Source organism: Mytilus californianus, unplaced genomic scaffold (assembly GCF_021869535.1).
Source record: "Mytilus californianus isolate M0D057914Y unplaced genomic scaffold, xbMytCali1.0.p SCAF_6, whole genome shotgun sequence".
NCBI lineage: Eukaryota > Metazoa > Mollusca > Bivalvia > Mytilida > Mytilidae > Mytilus > Mytilus californianus.
The window spans coordinates 115,369,254-115,388,540 of NW_026262712.1; the positions used below are offsets into that span (position 1 = coordinate 115,369,254).

At 32.1% G+C, this 19,287-nt stretch overlaps 1 protein-coding gene across 1 annotated transcript in view; it reads right to left on the reverse strand.

The window, feature by feature from the left end:
• Window positions 1–441: 441 nt before the first annotated feature.
• The window catches only part of LOC127706737 (uncharacterized), a 125,864-nt gene continuing 107,018 nt past the window's right edge, over window positions 442–19,287 (reverse strand). Inside the window, exons 51-54 of the mRNA XM_052211396.1 lie at window positions 7,034–7,129; window positions 4,248–4,573; window positions 3,149–3,347; window positions 442–2,477 (exon numbers count right to left, since the gene is read on the reverse strand). Coding sequence (XP_052067356.1) covers window positions 2,197–2,477; window positions 3,149–3,347; window positions 4,248–4,573; window positions 7,034–7,129 — 902 coding nt within the window. The 3' untranslated portion in view covers window positions 442–2,196. The remainder of the gene's footprint in view (window positions 2,478–3,148; window positions 3,348–4,247; window positions 4,574–7,033; window positions 7,130–19,287) is intronic.

Sequence of the window (19,287 nt, forward strand, 5' to 3'; positions counted from 1 at the left end):
TGCTGAAAGTGGCATTAAACACCAGCTTCCTCCACCAATAAAAACTGGCCACAATACAGCCTAGAGTGCTGAAAGTGGCATTAAACACCAGCTTCCTCCACCAATAAAAACTGGTGGCCACAATATAGCCTAGAGTGCTGAAAGTGGCATTAAACACCAACTTCCTCCACCAATAAAAACTGGCCACAATACAGCCTAGAGTGATGAAAGTGGCATTAAACACCAACTTCCTCCACCAATAAAAACTGGCCACAATACAGCCTAGAGTGCTGAAAGTGGCATTAAACACCAGCTTCCTCCACCAATAAAAACTGGCCACAATACACCCTAGAGTGGCATTAAACACAAACAATCAAACAAGCCTACAGTTTTATTGCCCCTTTGGTATTTTTCCCCTTCTTTTTAGGATAAAAATAAAAGAAGAAAATAATTTGTTTTGAATTTATTTTGTATCATTTGAGAAAAAGACCATCAATGAACATTAACATAATATTAACAATCATAGATACATAAGAATCAATCTGAATAAGACCAAGTCTGAGGCTATTTGAAGAAAAATCTACAAAATTAGAAGTGTGTACAACATTTTAACAAGTCCAGGTTATGCTTAAGGAATATGTCCAATTTCATATTTTTTTACTATAGTCTATTGCAGAAAGTGTTTATAAAAATATGTGACGTACTGGAATTGAAATAAATATATACAGGTAATTTAAAATTTTAATGACATGAATACATTTGTTTACTTCCCTCTAGTTGTCTAGGTAACAAAGAAAAGTTACTCTGAGAAATAATTTGAATCTGCCAAAACAAATTGAAACTCACTACTGCACATGTAATAAACAAGTTATTACATGCCTTTGTAAACTGTAGTAACATTAACAGTACCAATAATACTGCACCAGATGCACAAACAAATGTAGGAGATCGTAATCATAAATGACAAATATAAATAAAAGGAGATTTTGGGTAGACATTATTCATAATAACATAAACGGTAACAATTTTTCTGCACCAGATGAGAAAGTAACTCAACTTTCAAAATATCACAGTTATTTTTAAATATCACAAATATGAACGAGATAACATGAAAAAATAAGCAACAATAAGTATAACACATTTGGACGGGAAAAAGATATTATAATCATGGTAAAAAATTGTAACAAATCAGTAAATGATGACATTTTAGATGTTAAAATATCAATTTGGTAGGTAAGATCTAGCTACTACTGTTAGAACTTTTGTTCTGTTTTCCAAATTTTCAAATATGGAAAAATAGTATAAAAAATAAAAGGTCCTTTAAATAGGTACAGTTGGCAAAATACTTTTTATATTATATTATATATATTTTAATTATTATATAGAGTGGGTGGCGCATATTCGCCGTTTTGCCATTTTTTCTGTAAAATTTGTGTGCCTTTATCCAATACTTGCCTTAATAGATGGTAAAGGCTGTTTGTAATGTTACAACTGTTGATATTCCTCTTTACCCCATTTCTAAGGTTATTCATACATACTGAGAAATACGCAGGTGTTTTTAAATGATTTTGGCAATTATGTAAGATTTATCTGGCAATCATGCGCAGTCTTAAAGTAAATATTTGTGAGAAAAATCGTATAGGAATGATCTCTCAAGCTAATTCATGTAATTGCAAACATTCGTTTTTATAATATACCAAGATAATGAGGATGGTCATATCATACATTGCGGCAAAAATGTGTCCCCCATGGTACATGAACAACTTGATTTCCTCTTGAGTTTGCGTTCGTTTTTAGAACAATTAACCAATGTTTTGAAGATAATTTCTTTATCAAACATTTTTTTCATATAGTTAAATTTCTGAAACCTTCATAAAAGTTCCAAATATTTGAATGTAGGTTAGACGTAAGTGGAAATGAACGAATTATGCGGCGAATATGGGTCTCTCACTCTATCTGAATATTAAAAATATAATTTATTTCAATTTTCTCTTTATTAAATAGTTTTTGTAAAAAACTTTACTTCCATATAAAAATAAATTTATTTGTACCTACATGTATTATACTGGTGAATAAGTTTTAAGATACAAAAAAAAAACTTTTTGCAATTGAGTAAACATTGTCATTAATGCCCATATTTAAAATTATGGATTTATAGTTTCATAAGTAATATGTCTCAGTTTTTGTTGTTACTGGTTAACTGACAAAAAATAATATCTATGGAAGTTTGAAAGTTCCTGTTTTCACTGCTGAAAATCCGCCTACGGAGATGGCTGTGACTGTTACATGGACTGGTAACCCGCTGATAGCTGCTACAGATGCTGGTATACCAAATGTTATACTGGTTTGGTTGGTTTCCTGCCATTGGATAATATTAACCCCTCCTAGCGTAGAACCAGACGACACTTCATAGAATATGTCATTATCTGATGTAAAAATATTGTCCCATGAAACAATCACCTGTTTATTGATCCAGTTTATTGTCAGGGTCTTTGTTGCTGGAAAACAAAATTTGAAAGCTAAAATTGAGATGCCAATGGGCAATAAAAACCCCATTAGTTTAAGTTGAAGAAAGATGGACGACACCATGGACGAACAACAGTCATCATGCACTACTTTCTTCAACTTAAGTAATTCAAAATAAAATGGTTTTCTTATCAAGTATGGTAATATACATACATATCATTTTGTAAATTATATATCAAAGTATCAATTAATAATAATTGGCTTGACATAAGCATGGATAGGATCAAAAGAATGTTCACATTACTGCACTTACTAAAACAATAGTATGGGTTCATAGGACCCCACTCACACTTTTACATTTCCATGTTCAGTGAACCATCAAAACTAATCTGGTTTACCATTTAAAAGGTACTCATCATAATGGGCATATGCATAAAGTTTCAAGTTGATATTACCACGGTTCATGTTAAATTACCTTGACTAAAACTTTTACCCAATAGAGGACACAAACAGATGGACGTACAGATCAAATAACGGAAAGCCACACAAACCAAAAAACATAATGCCCTCTACTATCATAGGCAAGGCTGAATTATAGCTAACCAGCAAGTGCAATCTAATACCCCTAAAAGAATAAGTATTCACTATGTTTACCGAGAAGGAACCGAGAAATAAAGAGATTACATGATAATGATTAACTTACTCTCTACTTTTGGCGATGACATAATAGTTATAGAATATAATGTTGCTTTATTGCTGCGTTTAAACAGTTTATTTATAGCTTGTACTGAGAAGTTGTGAGATCCCTCTGTAAGAGACATCTTTGTAAAATGTGCATACAGTACATCTTGTACATCTGCAAAGAACATTAACTCTGATAAACCATCATCTTGATAAAACACCTGAAATTAAAAAAAAAATAAAATCATACTGAATTCATTTACAGAAAAAATGTTACTGTGTAAAACTGTTTCAGGATTATAACCCACAAAACTAACATTATTAACAGTTGCAAGAGTTAATAAATTGTTAAACTGTCTAAAGGGGGATAATCAAAGATTTCATCAATAGAACAACAGACACTTGGACATTTGACGATGATGCTGATGATGATCATGGATGGCTGCTTATTAAATATATAATGAGGACGAGGACATGAAATTTAATATGAATATTAACCCTGCTTTGTAGTAGACCAACAGACTGAGTCGGATTTTAAACTTGGCAGGAAGACATGTCACCCTACCCAGACACATTATTCTGATTCCAAGCTGACTGGTCTTTGCTCTTACTCCTTAATGCTGTGTGCTTAGTGGAGAAGAAGTGAATAACAATTATAAAGTCTTTGGTTTGACCCAGCCAAAATCTAGAACCAATGAAATCCCGCACTGGAGGTGAATACGCTTTCATGAGATCATTTAAGGTCAAGTAACGTTACAGTAAATGGGCTATGTCACAGATTTCGGTAAAATTTTGTATAAAACTTTGGCTCGTTGAACCATAACTGAATATGAAAACATAATGCATTTATTTTTTTTTATTTTCTGAAATATTACCGATTGAATTCTGTCAAAATAGGTGACCATTTATATAAAAAGCATTTAAAATCAGCCAAAATTGTTCTTTAATTTGTCTAAAAATCATCAAATCTCCAATTTCTAGTACATAGATTTTTCTTAAAAAATCATATGTAAAATAATGAATTTGATTAGTTAAAGTAACATTCTTGATTTTTAAAGTAAAAAGATGGAGTTTCCCTCCTAGAACTGGTGTGTTGGCAGGTATGTAATTAGGCGATCTACCTTGTATCTTTCTACTCCTATATTGTCATCAAATCCAGTCCACTTGAGTCTGATATTATCATTAACACCTTGGTATGAGTCCCTTGGACTGTATTCTGTCAATGACAAAGGCAATGTCTGGACAACTGCTGTTGTGGATGTAGGAGGCAGGTTTGAAATCTTTACTCCATTAGATGACATAACAGAAGACAATCCAGCTTTGTTTTCACATGTCAGTGATGTGTAAATGGTATAGCCTGTTAACACACTGTAAGGGAACTCTTTATAGGCTGTTGTAGATGTTACTTCAGTGTATGGTAGTAAGTCATTCCCTCCAGGCTGGTAACCTAAACAATGCAAAACACTTTTGACATTTTTCATGATCTTTTATGCAAAAATTGACAATGTGAATTATAGCTGTCTCCTTTTTCCTACAGGGGCGTAGCTACCTTCTTAATGAAGTGGAATCACAAACTAAAGAGCGAGGGGTCTGGGGCCGCCTAAGGCCCCCAGTAGGTCCAAGGCAAAGCCCTGGTAGGGGGGCCAGTGGGGCGAAGCCCCCCGGAAAATCTGCATATATAGAGTTTCAAAACAATCAAAACCGTAATAAAACTTGTATATTTTTGTTGTGGTTTTTTGGTCAACTATTTGTATAACTTCTCTAGTCGAATGAAGACTAAACATTGTCGTTTGCCTTTTTTGTACGACATGAGAGCTTTTAAAATCACTGAGGTTTGTTCCATATGCTAGTATTTGTATTGAGCAAGGAAGATGGATAAAAAACAAACAATAAACATAAACACAATACTATATGTGGAATTTGTTAGCATAAACATCTTTGGATACCAAATACTTGGTGGACACATTCTCCAATATTTTGCTGAACATATGTATTTTATGTAATTCTCGAAGTTGAAATTAAGGAACTTTTTCAGAGAGAATGGTACTTTGATCACGATCTTTTCATGATCTGCGTTTGTTAATTATCCAGCTAATTAACAAATACATATGCATTCGACAAGTTGTATAGCAATATCTAGATGATAACAGTGAAGAGACGTGTATTAAAAGTTTGGTGTTTCGTTCGAACAAGAATCCGCAGTTTAGTGTTCGACTCGGACAGAAAATTTATTATAAAATTGAATGACCAAATAGTTCAGTATACAAGATGTTTTTTTGTAAAATAAATAAAAAAACGTAATACATGTACTGGAAATGTGTACTTTTTTTTTATAACAGCAGTTCCAACTTCTCGTCTATTAGTTTACGGAAACTATTGATTGATTGAATGGTTATTAATGTCCAGTAGCAAATATTACAGGCACACCATGACGAGAATACGTTGACGTGATGTGAAAATGAAGTATTCGTGTTGTCAAGACCTACATACTTGGTCAATTTTTGAACTAGTTCACAAGGTAACAGTCGTTATTCCCGGATTGATACGAGTTGAAGAGTCTTCGTTCTAGTAAGATGTGTGCTTTGGGGCGAAGCGGAAAATAATAATTTTCAAGTTTTTTTGTTAACCCTAAAGGGATTATATGTTGTTTTTGCACTCAAGGCTAGTATACGTTATGGTGGTGGTACCGACAATTATGTGGCTGGTATTTTCTTAACAATGTCCGTAATATAAAAAGTTCCACTATGTTTACACCAGTTGTATGTATTTATCGTACACATACATGTCTTACAGGACTAAAAATTTGCTGCATGTTTATTCCTCTTGCTTTTATTCTTTGTGTAGTTTTTAAAAAACATACATAGAAAGACCAATTCCTATAAGTTAACTTTGTCCCCCACTCTCTCTCTTCTTTTTTTTTTTTTTTTTTTGGTGAAAATGACGTGGATGCACGTGCTGTCATGCTTCCGGGTAGCTACGCCCTGTCCTATATGGTTAAGTTTAGTTACTATAAATTAACTGCAATGAACATGTTTATGAATGTACTTCTGAATGTTTATAAAGGTATAGTTTACAGTTGAAATGCTTAAAAATACTAATTATTGTTAACTTCTGAAATACATATAGAATATTTTGGAATTTATAGCATTAGATACAGTGTATATACAATTGTAACATCAGATTTTCCCACTGCTCAAGATTCTTTCAACATAACCATAATATCTTGCAACTTAAAAATAAAATTTATCTGGATCCTATAATTACTGTGGATCTGTTATTATTTGTGGGATACCCATTTTTGTGGATTTCATGGTCATAGGTAAAATATAAAATTTAAATGTGGAACAAAGTACAGATTTTCTAAAGGTTTGTATACAGACTTTTGCAAGTCCATGATATCAAAATATCCAAGAAAATACAAGGTTTCCTCTATCCACTAAAATTGATATCCATGAAAATTAACGATTCCAATATCTGTTATTTATTCTAACCCACTTAAAATAAACATAAATCATGGGGGGGGGGGGGGGGGGGGGGGGGGCCACTTTATAAATTCTACACAGAACTTATTTTAACCCTCTTAAAATAAACCATAAATCATAGGGGGGGGGCCCTTTATAAACTCTACACAGAACTTATTCTTACCCTCTTAAAATAAACCATAAATCAGGGGGGGCACTTTATAAATTCTACACAGAACTTATTCTAACCCACTTAAAATTAACCGTAAAGGGGACCCATTATGTAAATTCAGTAGGTCAAGATTGTTGAGCCCTAACATATCCAGTGCTACAGGTTGGTTTAAATGTTTAAATATAAAGAAAACAACATTTAACCAAGGCATCTTTTCACCAAAAAAAGTGAGGTAGGAGGAATACATAGTTATGCATATTACACTATCTGTTACCTATAGCCCATTGACATAACAGGATACCAGATTCAGGATCTTCAACAGCCCAGTTAGCAATCACTTCATTTAATTCCCAGGCATCTTCATCTGTACCTAAAATATTTAAAGCATAAATAAGCTTAACTGCATTTTGAAACTTCAAGTAAAGCTATATATCTTGAATTCAGTGGACCGTGAAATTGGGGTCAAAATTAGAAAGATCATATCATAGGGAACATGTGTACTAAGTTTCAAGTTGATTGGACATCAACTTCATCAAAAACTACCTTGATCAAAAACTTTAACCTGAAGCGGAACAGACAGACGGACGAATGGACGAACGAACGGACACACAGACCGAAAAGCATAATGCCCTTGGTTTGGGCATACAAATTGTATGATTGCATCGTTACAGGTTTATGTTGACATAAAACTACATATTTTCATGTGTTTCTGTATTATGAACATATCATTTAGTTCATGGATATATATTAAAGAACAGATACAGACACCAAAAAAACTAGAAAATAAGTACAAATCTAAATTGTAAGGGGACGATCATTCAAATAAAATTAATGGCAGGACAACTATGAAATGCTGAAAATAGTTGATGCACCATCGTTCCAAATGGTTGCTCTCAAACCAGGTAATAACAAATTACAATTAACACTTCAAATTGAGTTACTCTGTGTAACTAAAGAAAAGGTTAGTTATTTTTATTCATGAGAGAAATGGAATTGAACCAAAAAATAAGAACAAATTTTAGGCTAAGGCAGTCGACAAGTACATGACAAAAGACACTGTTTGTATCATATGGTGGGCTTGAAATTTGATCTAATATCATATCCAACTTGATCCTTCCCAGTCTAACTTCAAACTTTAAGGAGATAGTTGCATTTAAAAAAGAAAAACTTTTCAATTTGACTATTTTTACATTTTTTCTGGTCATGGAATTATGATTTATAACGTTTTTTGTTGTTATTTGTGTTGCTGGGATGCTGTCTCAATGACATATACCGGCATCTCTTAGGTCGGGGGAATTAAGATTTTCCCTTGTCTGTTCATCCGTAAATCCCGAAATTGGTTTCTGTTCACTGACTTTAATTAAAATAAATTCCTAAAATTTTTAATTTTATGAATGGAAATGTGTATATATATAAATATATATAAGTACGTCTGAACCAGTAACTCTATATACAACAGATTTATCCATTGGATCAACAGCAGTGATGGTGATACATGGCTGTGTACATTCTGTATATACAACTCGTCTAAACATCAGCCCAACAATGTTAGATCTGTAAATTTGCTTTTGCAAATTTTTTGTTCTTCCCTCGCCGGAAAGCAAATTTACAGATCTAACATTGTTGGGCTGATGTTTAGACGAGTTGTATATATATATATATATATATATATATATATATATATATATATACAAGTCTAAATTGAAAACAACTTTCAAACCTATGATTGCGTTGGATAAAAACCGCAATTTTTATACGTGTGCATGCAAAACAAATTTCTTGGTAGAGTGGTCTAAATACAGCACAAACAACATTTTCCAAAAGACCAAAAAAGTGAAAAAGTATATTTTAACAAAACGCATTTGAATAGCAGGTCGAACAACGGATGTTCTTAAACCCTGCTGACTGCCATGGCGATTGCCAAATAAACAGATCACCAGATGTAAAAATGGATCTTAATTTATTAACTAAATACCAACCAGAAAACAATAAACTATATATATATATATATTATGAACATCTGTATTGAGAGGTCCTTGTCATACTGTAATTGCTTGATATCATTGTTATCGATTGCCAGTGACGTACAAGATAAAGGTTAATTGTAAGATGATAGTTACATTAACATACATGGGTACTCATATCAAAGCTGTTATGAACCTGATTATAATCCACCCCTACAGAATAGGAAAATAGTTATGGAGCCACCAATGTTTTATTAATTCCTTTGTCTCTTTTATGTTTTCATTCAAAGAACTATTCTGGATCCATCAGTGGACTGATGTTCTCAATGTTTTAGTCATTTGGAGATGTTTCTGTAGATAGTCTTTGTGATATTTATTCACTTTCTCAATGTTTTAGTCATTTGAGGATGTTTCTGTAGTCTCTCTTATATTTATTCACTTTCTCAATATTTTAGTCATTTGAGGATGTTTCTGTAGATAATCTCTGTAATATTTATTCACTTTCTCAATGTTTTAGTCATTTGGGGATGTTTCTGTAGTCTCTGTGATATTTATTCACTTTCTCCCTGTTTTAGTCATTTGGAGATGTTTCTGTAGTCTCTGTAATATTTATTCACTGTCTCAATGTTTTAGTCATTGGGGATGTTTCTGTAGATAGTCTCTGTAATATTTATTCACTTTCTCAATGTTTTAGTCGTTTGGGGATGTTTCTGTAGATAGTCTCTGTAATATTTATTCACTTTCTCCCTGTTTTAGTCATTTGGGGATGTTTCTGTAGTCTCTGTAATATTTATTCACTGTTTCAATGTTTTAGTCATTGGGGATGTTTCTGTAGATAGTCTCTGTAATATTTATTCACTTTCTCAATGTTTTAGTCGTTTGGGGATGTTTCTGTAGATAGTCTCTGTAATATTTATTCACTTTCTCCCTGTTTTAGTCATTTGGGGATGTTTCTGTAGTCTCTGTAATATTTATTCACTGTCTCAATGTTTTAGTCATTTGGGGATGTTTCTGTAGATAGTCTCTGTAATACTTATTCACCCTCTCAATGTTTTAGTCATTTGGGGATGTTTCTGTAGATAGTCTCTGTAATATTTATTCACTTTCTCAATGTTTTAGTCATTTGGGGATGTTTCTGTAGATAGTCTCTGTAATATTTATTCACTTTCTCAATGTTTTAGTCGTTTGGGGATGTTTCTGTAGATAGTCTCTGTAATATTTATTCACTTTCTCCCTGTTTTAGTCATTTGGGGATGTTTCTGTAGTCTCTGTAATATTTATTCACTGTCTCAATGTTTTAGTCATTTGGGGATGTTTCTGTAGATAGTCTCTGTAATATTTATTCACTTTCTCAATGTTTTAGTCATTTGAGGATGTTTCTGTAGATAGTCTCTGTAATGTTTATTCACTTTCTCCCTGTTTTAGTCATTTGGGGATGTTTCTGTAGATAGTCTCTGTAATATTTATTCACTTTCTCAATGTTTTAGTTATTTGAGGATGTTTCTGTAGATAGTCTCTGTAATATTTATTCACTTTCTCAATGTTTTAGTCATTTGGGGATGTTTCTGTAGATAGTCTCTGTGATATTTATTCACTTTCTCCCTGTTTTAGTCATTTGGGGATGTTTCTGTAGTCTCTGTAATATTTATTCACTGTCTCAATGTTTTAGTCATTAGGGGATGTTTCTGTAGATAGTCTCTGTAATATTTATTCACTTTCTCAATGTTTTAGTCATTTGAGGATGTTTCTGAAGATAGTCTCTGTAATATTTATTCACTTTCTCAATGTTTTAGTCATTTGGGGATGTTTCTGTAGTCTCTGTAATATTTATTCACTGTCTCAATGTTTTAGTCATTTGGGGATGTTTCTGTAGATAATCTCTGTAATATTTATTCACTCTCTCAATGTTTTAGTCATTTGAGGATGTTTCTGTAGATAGTCTCTGTAATATTTATTCACTTTCTCAATGTTTTAGTCATTTGGGGATGTTTCTGTAGATAGTCTCTGTAATATTTATTCACTGTCTCAATGTTTTAGTCATTTGGGGATGTTTCTGTAGTCTCTGTAATATTTATTCACTTTCTCAATGTTTTAGTCATTTGGGGATGTTTCTGTAGATAGTCTCTGTAATATTTATTCACTCTCTCAATGTTTTAGTCATTTGAGGATGTTTCTGTAGATAGTCTCTGTAATATTTATTCACTTTCTCCCTGTTTTAGTCATTTGGGGATGTTTCTGTAGATAGTCTCTGTAATATTTATTCACTCTCTCAATGTTTTAGTCATTTGGGGATGTTTCTGTAGTCTCTGTAATATTTATTCACTTTCTCAATGTTTTAGTCATTTGGGGATGTTTCTGTAGATAGTCTCTGTAATATTTATTCACTCTCTCAATGTTTTAGTCATTTGAGGATGTTTCTGTAGATAGTCTCTGTAATATTTATTCACTTTCTCAATGTTTTAGTCATTTGGGGATGATTCTGTAGATAGTCTCTGTAATATTTATTCACTGTCTCAATGTTTTAGTCATTTGGGGATGTTTCTGTAGATAGTCTCTGTAATATTTATTCACTTTCTCAATGTTTTAGTCATTTGGGGATGTTTCTGTAGATAGTCTCTGTAATATTTATTCACTCTCTCAATGTTTTAGTCATTTGAGGATGTTTCTGTAGATAGTCTCTGTAATATTTATTCACTTTCTCAATGTTTTAGTCATTTGGGGATGTTTCTGTAGATAGTCTCTGTAATATTTATTCACTTTCTCAATGTTTTAGTCGTTTGGGGATGTTTCTGTAGATAGTCTCTGTAATATTTATTCACTTTCTCAATGCTTTAGTCATTTGGGGATGTTTCTGTAGATAGTCTCTGTAATATTTATTCACTGTCTCAATGTTTTAGTCATTTGGGGATGTTTCTGTAGATAGTCTCTGTAATATTTATTCACTCTCTCAGTGTTTTAGTCATTTGGGGATGTTTCTGTAGATAATCTCTGTAATATTTATTCACTCTCTCAATGTTTTAGTCATTTGAGGATGTTTCTGTAGATAGTCTCTGTAATATTTATTCACTCTCTCAATGTTTTAGTCATTTGGGGATGTTTCTGTAGTCTCTGTAATATTTATTCACTTTCTCAATGTTTTAGTCATTTGGGGATGTTTCTGTAGATAGTCTCTGTAATATTTATTCACTCTCTCAATGTTTTAGTCATTTGAGGATGTTTCTGTAGATAGTCTCTGTAATATTTATTCACTTTCTCAATGTTTTAGTCATTTGGGGATGTTTCTGTAGATAGTCTCTGTAATATTTATTCACTTTCTCAATGTTTTAGTTATTTGAGGATGTTTCTGTAGATAGTCTCTGTAATATTTATTCACTTTCTCAATGTTTTAGTCATTTGGGGATGTTTCTGTAGATAGTCTCTGTGATATTTATTCACTTTCTCCCTGTTTTAGTCATTTGGGGATGTTTCTGTAGTCTCTGTAATATTTATTCACTGTCTCAATGTTTTAGTCATTAGGGGATGTTTCTGTAGATAGTCTCTGTAATATTTATTCACTTTCTCAATGTTTTAGTCATTTGAGGATGTTTCTGAAGATAGTCTCTGTAATATTTATTCACTTTCTCAATGTTTTAGTCATTTGGGGATGTTTCTGTAGTCTCTGTAATATTTATTCACTGTCTCAATGTTTTAGTCATTTGGGGATGTTTCTGTAGATAATCTCTGTAATATTTATTCACTCTCTCAATGTTTTAGTCATTTGAGGATGTTTCTGTAGATAGTCTCTGTAATATTTATTCACTTTCTCAATGTTTTAGTCATTTGAGGATGTTTCTGTAGATAGTCTCTGTGATATTTATTCACTTTCTCAATGTTTTAGTCATTTGGGGATGTTTCTGTAGATAGTCTCTGTAATATTTATTCACTGTCTCAATGTTTTAGTCATTTGGGGATGTTTCTGTAGTCTCTGTAATATTTATTCACTTTCTCAATGTTTTAGTCATTTGGGGATGTTTCTGTAGATAGTCTCTGTAATATTTATTCACTCTCTCAATGTTTTAGTCATTTGAGGATGTTTCTGTAGATAGTCTCTGTAATATTTATTCACTTTCTCCCTGTTTTAGTCATTTGGGGATGTTTCTGTAGATAGTCTCTGTAATATTTATTCACTCTCTCAATGTTTTAGTCATTTGGGGATGTTTCTGTAGTCTCTGTAATATTTATTCACTTTCTCAATGTTTTAGTCATTTGGGGATGTTTCTGTAGATAGTCTCTGTAATATTTATTCACTCTCTCAATGTTTTAGTCATTTGAGGATGTTTCTGTAGATAGTCTCTGTAATATTTATTCACTTTCTCAATGTTTTAGTCATTTGGGGATGTTTCTGTAGATAGTCTCTGTAATATTTATTCACTGTCTCAATGTTTTAGTCATTTGGGGATGTTTCTGTAGATAGTCTCTGTAATATTTATTCACTTTCTCAATGTTTTAGTCATTTGGGGATGTTTCTGTAGATAGTCTCTGTAATATTTATTCACTCTCTCAATGTTTTAGTCATTTGAGGATGTTTCTGTAGATAGTCTCTGTAATATTTATTCACTTTCTCAATGTTTTAGTCATTTGGGGATGTTTCTGTAGATAGTCTCTGTAATATTTATTCACTTTCTCAATGTTTTAGTCGTTTGGGGATGTTTCTGTAGATAGTCTCTGTAATATTTATTCACTCTCTCAATGTTTTAGTCATTTGGGGATGTTTCTGTAGATAGTCTCTGTAATATTTATTCACTGTCTCAATGTTTTAGTCATTTGGGGATGTTTCTGTAGATAGTCTCTGTAATATTTATTCACTTTCTCAATGTTTTAGTCATTTGAGGATGTTTCTGTAGATAGTCTCTGTAATATTTATTCACTTTCTCAATGATTTAGTCATTTGGGGATGTTTCTGTAGATAGTCTCTGTAATATTTATTCATTGTCTCAATGTTTTAGTCATTGGGGATGTTTCTGTAGATAGTCTCTGTAATATTTATTCACTTTCTCAATGTTTTAGTCGTTTGGGGATGTTTCTGTAGATAGTCTCTGTAATATTTATTCACTTTCTCCCTGTTTTAGTCATTTGGGGATGTTTCTGTAGTCTCTGTAATATTTATTCACTGTTTCAATGTTTTAGTCATTGGGGATGTTTCTGTAGATAGTCTCTGTAATATTTATTCACTTTCTCAATGTTTTAGTCGTTTGGGGATGTTTCTGTAGATAGTCTCTGTAATATTTATTCACTTTCTCCCTGTTTTAGTCATTTGGGGATGTTTCTGTAGTCTCTGTAATATTTATTCACTGTCTCAATGTTTTAGTCATTTGGGGATGTTTCTGTAGATAGTCTCTGTAATACTTATTCACCCTCTCAATGTTTTAGTCATTTGGGGATGTTTCTGTAGATAGTCTCTGTAATATTTATTCACTTTCTCAATGTTTTAGTCATTTGGGGATGTTTCTGTAGATAGTCTCTGTAATATTTATTCACTTTCTCAATGTTTTAGTCGTTTGGGGATGTTTCTGTAGATAGTCTCTGTAATATTTATTCACTTTCTCCCTGTTTTAGTCATTTGGGGATGTTTCTGTAGTCTCTGTAATATTTATTCACTGTCTCAATGTTTTAGTCATTTGGGGATGTTTCTGTAGATAGTCTCTGTAATATTTATTCACTTTCTCAATGTTTTAGTCATTTGAGGATGTTTCTGTAGATAGTCTCTGTAATGTTTATTCACTTTCTCCCTGTTTTAGTCATTTGGGGATGTTTCTGTAGATAGTCTCTGTAATATTTATTCACTTTCTCAATGTTTTAGTTATTTGAGGATGTTTCTGTAGATAGTCTCTGTAATATTTATTCACTTTCTCAATGTTTTAGTCATTTGGGGATGTTTCTGTAGATAGTCTCTGTGATATTTATTCACTTTCTCCCTGTTTTAGTCATTTGGGGATGTTTCTGTAGTCTCTGTAATATTTATTCACTGTCTCAATGTTTTAGTCATTAGGGGATGTTTCTGTAGATAGTCTCTGTAATATTTATTCACTTTCTCAATGTTTTAGTCATTTGAGGATGTTTCTGAAGATAGTCTCTGTAATATTTATTCACTTTCTCAATGTTTTAGTCATTTGGGGATGTTTCTGTAGTCTCTGTAATATTTATTCACTGTCTCAATGTTTTAGTCATTTGGGGATGTTTCTGTAGATAATCTCTGTAATATTTATTCACTCTCTCAATGTTTTAGTCATTTGAGGATGTTTCTGTAGATAGTCTCTGTAATATTTATTCACTTTCTCAATGTTTTAGTCATTTGGGGATGTTTCTGTAGATAGTCTCTGTAATATTTATTCACTGTCTCAATGTTTTAGTCATTTGGGGATGTTTCTGTAGTCTCTGTAATATTTATTCACTTTCTCAATGTTTTAGTCATTTGGGGATGTTTCTGTAGATAGTCTCTGTAATATTTATTCACTCTCTCAATGTTTTAGTCATTTGAGGATGTTTCTGTAGATAGTCTCTGTAATATTTATTCACTTTCTCCCTGTTTTAGTCATTTGGGGATGTTTCTGTAGATAGTCTCTGTAATATTTATTCACTCTCTCAATGTTTTAGTCATTTGGGGATGTTTCTGTAGTCTCTGTAATATTTATTCACTTTCTCAATGTTTTAGTCATTTGGGGATGTTTCTGTAGATAGTCTCTGTAATATTTATTCACTCTCTCAATGTTTTAGTCATTTGAGGATGTTTCTGTAGATAGTCTCTGTAATATTTATTCACTTTCTCAATGTTTTAGTCATTTGGGGATGTTTCTGTAGATAGTCTCTGTAATATTTATTCACTGTCTCAATGTTTTAGTCATTTGGGGATGTTTCTGTAGATAGTCTCTGTAATATTTATTCACTTTCTCAATGTTTTAGTCATTTGGGGATGTTTCTGTAGATAGTCTCTGTAATATTTATTCACTCTCTCAATGTTTTAGTCATTTGAGGATGTTTCTGTAGATAGTCTCTGTAATATTTATTCACTTTCTCAATGTTTTAGTCATTTGGGGATGTTTCTGTAGATAGTCTCTGTAATATTTATTCACTTTCTCAATGTTTTAGTCGTTTGGGGATGTTTCTGTAGATAGTCTCTGTAATATTTATTCACTTTCTCAATGCTTTAGTCATTTGGGGATGTTTCTGTAGATAGTCTCTGTAATATTTATTCACTGTCTCAATGTTTTAGTCATTTGGGGATGTTTCTGTAGATAGTCTCTGTAATATTTATTCACTCTCTCAGTGTTTTAGTCATTTGGGGATGTTTCTGTAGATAATCTCTGTAATATTTATTCACTCTCTCAATGTTTTAGTCATTTGAGGATGTTTCTGTAGATAGTCTCTGTAATATTTATTCACTCTCTCAATGTTTTAGTCATTTGGGGATGTTTCTGTAGTCTCTGTAATATTTATTCACTTTCTCAATGTTTTAGTCATTTGGGGATGTTTCTGTAGATAGTCTCTGTAATATTTATTCACTCTCTCAATGTTTTAGTCATTTGAGGATGTTTCTGTAGATAGTCTCTGTAATATTTATTCACTTTCTCAATGTTTTAGTCATTTGGGGATGTTTCTGTAGATAGTCTCTGTAATATTTATTCACTTTCTCAATGTTTTAGTTATTTGAGGATGTTTCTGTAGATAGTCTCTGTAATATTTATTCACTTTCTCAATGTTTTAGTCATTTGGGGATGTTTCTGTAGATAGTCTCTGTGATATTTATTCACTTTCTCCCTGTTTTAGTCATTTGGGGATGTTTCTGTAGTCTCTGTAATATTTATTCACTGTCTCAATGTTTTAGTCATTAGGGGATGTTTCTGTAGATAGTCTCTGTAATATTTATTCACTTTCTCAATGTTTTAGTCATTTGAGGATGTTTCTGAAGATAGTCTCTGTAATATTTATTCACTTTCTCAATGTTTTAGTCATTTGGGGATGTTTCTGTAGTCTCTGTAATATTTATTCACTGTCTCAATGTTTTAGTCATTTGGGGATGTTTCTGTAGATAATCTCTGTAATATTTATTCACTCTCTCAATGTTTTAGTCATTTGAGGATGTTTCTGTAGATAGTCTCTGTAATATTTATTCACTTTCTCAATGTTTTAGTCATTTGAGGATGTTTCTGTAGATAGTCTCTGTGATATTTATTCACTTTCTCAATGTTTTAGTCATTTGGGGATGTTTCTGTAGATAGTCTCTGTAATATTTATTCACTGTCTCAATGTTTTAGTCATTTGGGGATGTTTCTGTAGTCTCTGTAATATTTATTCACTTTCTCAATGTTTTAGTCATTTGGGGATGTTTCTGTAGATAGTCTCTGTAATATTTATTCACTCTCTCAATGTTTTAGTCATTTGAGGATGTTTCTGTAGATAGTCTCTGTAATATTTATTCACTTTCTCCCTGTTTTAGTCATTTGGGGATGTTTCTGTAGATAGTCTCTGTAATATTTATTCACTCTCTCAATGTTTTAGTCATTTGGGGATGTTTCTGTAGTCTCTGTAATATTTATTCACTTTCTCAATGTTTTAGTCATTTGGGGATGTTTCTGTAGATAGTCTCTGTAATATTTATTCACTCTCTCAATGTTTTAGTCATTTGAGGATGTTTCTGTAGATAGTCTCTGTAATATTTATTCACTTTCTCAATGTTTTAGTTATTTGAGGATGTTTCTGTAGATAGTCTCTGTAATATTTATTCACTCTCTCAATGTTTTAGTCATTTGGGGATGTTTCTGTAGTCTCTGTAATATTTATTCACTTTCTCAATGTTTTAGTCATTTGGGGATGTTTCTGTAGATAGTCTCTGTAATATTTATTCACTCTCTCAATGTTTTAGTCATTTGAGGATGTTTCTGTAGATAGTCTCTGTAATATTTATTCACTTTCTCAATGTTTTAGTCATTTGGGGATGTTTCTGTAGATAGTCTCTGTAATATTTATTCACTTTCTCAATGTTTTAGTTATTTGAGGATGTTTCTGTAGATAGTCTCTGTAATATTTATTCACTTTCTCAATGTTTTAGTCATTTGGGGATGTTTCTGTAGATAGTCTCTGTGATATTTATTCACTTTCTCCCTGTTTTAGTCATTTGGGGATGTTTCTGTAGTCTCTGTAATATTTATTCACTGTCTCAATGTTTTAGTCATTAGGGGATGTTTCTGTAGATAGTCTCTGTAATATTTATTCACTTTCTCAATGTTTTAGTCATTTGAGGATGTTTCTGAAGATAGTCTCTGTAATATTTATTCACTTTCTCAATGTTTTAGTCATTTGGGGATGTTTCTGTAGTCTCTGTAATATTTATTCACTGTCTCAATGTTTTAGTCATTTGGGGATGTTTCTGTAGATAATCTCTGTAATATTTATTCACTCTCTCAATGTTTTAGTCATTTGAGGATGTTTCTGTAGATAGTCTCTGTAATATTTATTCACTTTCTCAATGTTTTAGTCATTTGAGGATGTTTCTGTAGATAGTCTCTGTGATATTTATTCACTTTCTCAATGTTTTAGTCATTTGGGGATGTTTCTGTAGATAGTCTCTGTAATATTTATTCACTGTCTCAATGTTTTAGTCATTTGGGGATGTTTCTGTAGTCTCTGTAATATTTATTCACTTTCTCAATGTTTTAGTCATTTGGGGATGTTTCTGTAGATAGTCTCTGTAATATTTATTCACTCTCTCAATGTTTTAGTCATTTGAGGATGTTTCTGTAGATAGTCTCTGTAATATTTATTCACTTTCTCCCTGTTTTAGTCATTTGGGGATGTTTCTGTAGATAGTCTCTGTAATATTTATTCACTCTCTCAATGTTTTAGTCATTTGGGGATGTTTCTGTAGTCTCTGTAATATTTATTCACTTTCTCAATGTTTTAGTCATTTGGGGATGTTTCTGTAGATAGTCTCTGTAATATTTATTCACTCTCTCAATGTTTTAGTCATTTGAGGATGTTTCTGTAGATAGTCTCTGTAATATTTATTCACTTTCTCAATGTTTTAGTCATTTGGGGATGTTTCTGTAGATAGTCTCTGTAATATTTATTCACTGTTTCAATGTTTTAGTCATTGGGGATGTTTCTGTAGATAGTCTCTGTAATATTTATTCACTTTCTCAATGTTTTAGTCGTTTGGGGATGTTTCTGTAGATAGTCTCTGTAATATTTATTCACTTTCTCCCTGTTTTAGTCATTTGGGGATGTTTCTGTAGTCTCTGTAATATTTATTCACTGTCTCAATGTTTTAGTCATTTGGGGATGTTTCTGTAGATAGTCTCTGTAATACTTATTCACCCTCTCAATGTTTTAGTCATTTGGGGATGTTTCTGTAGATAGTCTCTGTAATATTTATTCACTTTCTCAATGTTTTAGTCATTTGGGGATGTTTCTGTAGATAGTCTCTGTAATATTTATTCACTTTCTCAATGTTTTAGTCGTTTGGGGATGTTTCTGTAGATAGTCTCTGTAATATTTATTCACTTTCTCCCTGTTTTAGTCATTTGGGGAT